This window comes from Egretta garzetta, unplaced genomic scaffold, assembly GCF_000687185.1.
Source record: "Egretta garzetta isolate BGI_Z169 unplaced genomic scaffold, ASM68718v1 scaffold53, whole genome shotgun sequence".
NCBI lineage: Eukaryota > Metazoa > Chordata > Aves > Pelecaniformes > Ardeidae > Egretta > Egretta garzetta.
In genome coordinates, this window is record NW_009259312.1 from 1,685,803 (window position 1) to 1,688,375 (window position 2,573).

The 2,573-nt window shown below is 48.3% G+C and overlaps 1 protein-coding gene across 1 annotated transcript in view; it reads left to right on the forward strand.

The window, feature by feature from the left end:
• PASD1 (PAS domain containing repressor 1) overlaps window positions 1-2,573 on the forward strand; it is a 27,614-nt gene that overhangs the window by 6,662 nt on the left and 18,379 nt on the right. The window contains 3 exon segments of the mRNA XM_035891945.1: window positions 26-146; window positions 1,351-1,464; window positions 2,387-2,505. Coding sequence (XP_035747838.1) covers window positions 26-146; window positions 1,351-1,464; window positions 2,387-2,505 — 354 coding nt within the window.

Consider the following 2,573-nt stretch of genomic DNA (forward strand, 5'->3'; position numbering starts at 1 on the left):
ATGACAAAGCATTCTTTTGTATCAGTCAGATTTGGTGGACCAAAATATATTAAACTTTCTGCCTGAGCGGGAGCAGAGCGAGGTGTACAAGCTCCTTTCTCCACATGTGCTCATGACAGATCCTGTCGCAGCTGATTTTCTAAACGGTAAGCTCTGCTCTTGTCGGTCGGTCAGGGAAAGCTGCCAAAGGCAAACAGCTCCCAGGGGAGCCTGCACAGGGCTCTCCAGCTATTCAGTTCTCCTGCCTGCCACTTCTGTTTTGCCACAGTTAATATTTCTGGATTTTAATGCAGCACATCATCTGATGTTCCTACATGCTCCCAGTGCTTGGTCTTTGATTTGGACAGTCTTTGTTTTGCTGTCTGCTTTGCGTCACAGACCGGTGAAGTTGCCCTCATTAGATATTTTTCCCAGGGCAGGATGCTGGACTGAACGGGTGAAAGGAGTGAGGGACTTGGGAGAAGGCAAAGGGTAGGAGCTATCCCAAAGGGTTTTGGCAGAGTCTTTATTCCTTAGGAAGCTTGCATGTCTCAGGACACCTGAGAAACCCTACGTGTCATTTAAGCAACAGCCTTCCTATCTGAACAGTCCATCCAGATCTCTACTGCTGCCTGCTGTCCCGCCCCCAAAATGTCCCTTTCCTCCAGAAAATGTCTGTGGCACCGGAGTGGGCAGCAGAGTCTTCCTAACATCCACGTTTCACCAAGCCTGTGTTGGGATCCTGCTTTCCCGGTGGGTTTGCCGTGGCCGGGCAGTGCTAGCCCCCCTCTCTGCTGCCCCACAAGTGTCAGTGGGAACTGGGCAGCCCTCGTGCTGGAGCTCTGCCTGGGGGTTGGTTTCTCTCTGGCTGAAGATGGATGGCATGGCCTCATCCACGGAGTTCAGACCTCGGGCAGAAAACTGAATAAGAGCTTGGCACAGTGCCCTCCACCGTTAATGGAAAGGCTTAGGGTGACTTCAGTGCCCTTTGGATCTGGGTCCTACTGAGCAGTGCCAGAGCAGAGTACTGCAATATCACTTAACAGCTTAGCATGAAATTGTGCATGCCCCAACTCAGGGGAAAATACCACTGACCGGTCTTGCTGGGACTTCACACCCAGCAGAGTGGGGTGGCTGTAAAGCCATGGGAGAAAGGGTAAGAATACAGTTCCTTAAGCAGAACCAGCTGATCATTGCTCCTAGTAGTTATGTATTTACTTACGGGTATCAAGAGTATCCCAGCAGGGTGTGCTCAGATACCACAGCAGCAGGGTTGGCATAAGCACACGGATAGATTCAATATATGGAGCGTGCTAAAGTGCAGGCTTCTAGTAACGTTGTGTATGTCTCCCTCTCTTTCTCTCCTTTCAGCAGAAAAACAAATAGAGTTTTGCTGCCATTTAGCAAGAGGCAGCTTAGATCCAAATGAACCCCTGATGTATGAATATGTGAAATTCGTAGTGGATTTTAAGTATTTTACTCATGGTAAGTTACTGCTGCAGCCTACCTTTACCTCTCTAGCTCTCTCCTTTAAATTGCATGTAGCCCCCTAAAGGCCTGTTTCAGCTGAAAATGCCCCATAATCGGCAAGGGTGGAATAAGCTGTGGGTATGTTGGAGATATTTTTCATACAAAAGTGGTGGGGAGGCTGTTGGTCAGAAGGGTGCACTCTCCTGCATGCTGTACTTAAAGAAGTGATACCAGACTGATGCTACCTCCATTTGACCCACTGCCAGTCGTGAAGCAGGCTACTTATTCAAATAACCAGTAAAATATGCTATTCTGTTTCACTTGTGGCGACCAAATGACACTATTTAAAGACTAAATAGTTTGAGAACCCTGTAAAATCTTGAATCTTGCAAATGTTGAGCTGGAGAAGGGCTGACAAGGAGGCTGTAGCTACACATCGTAAGAGAGCTCTGAGCAGCTCACAAAGCTTCCCTGAAAGCCAGGGAATAATATATTTATATATATAAAGCGCCTATCACCATATTGATAAACATTCTTTGGAACCACTCTGACGGCAGAGGTAAGAACAGGAGTTGGCCTGTTGGTACCTCAGCACTTCTGTTTCCAACCAATTAAAAAAAAAAGCCAGAAGACTTTGCTGCCAACCTGCCTGGCTGGTGTTTAATACCGCTACTCCATCAGGGTTGGAGGGAGACCTACTGTGAATGGCAACAGTTTGCACTGTGACTTCTCCTACTGTGCTGCAGAACAACGCAGGTTACAGCTGTGTAACTCCGAGCCTAAAGGGTCATGCTTTAAATAACATCAGTGTGTATCAGTGTGGCATCACCTTGTGGGTAGGAGGAGTTTGTCCCTTAGGTTTCATCAGTCATTGTACCTGTACATGAAAAGAAAGCTCCCCTTCCTCTTCTTAAATAAATTGTCTGGTTGTGTCTAGTGCCTACACCCTCCTGTAATGGCTTTGAGTCAGCGATTGCACGAGCTTTCAGGTCAGCCACGGAGGAGCAGATTTGCCTCGTAGCGACTGTTCGTCTTGTCACGCCGCAGTTCTTAAAGGTGAGAGCTCTGCAGCTGCACCTCCCCGTCCGCGTGGGGATCGGCTGGTGCTCAGCGGCAGAGCTGCT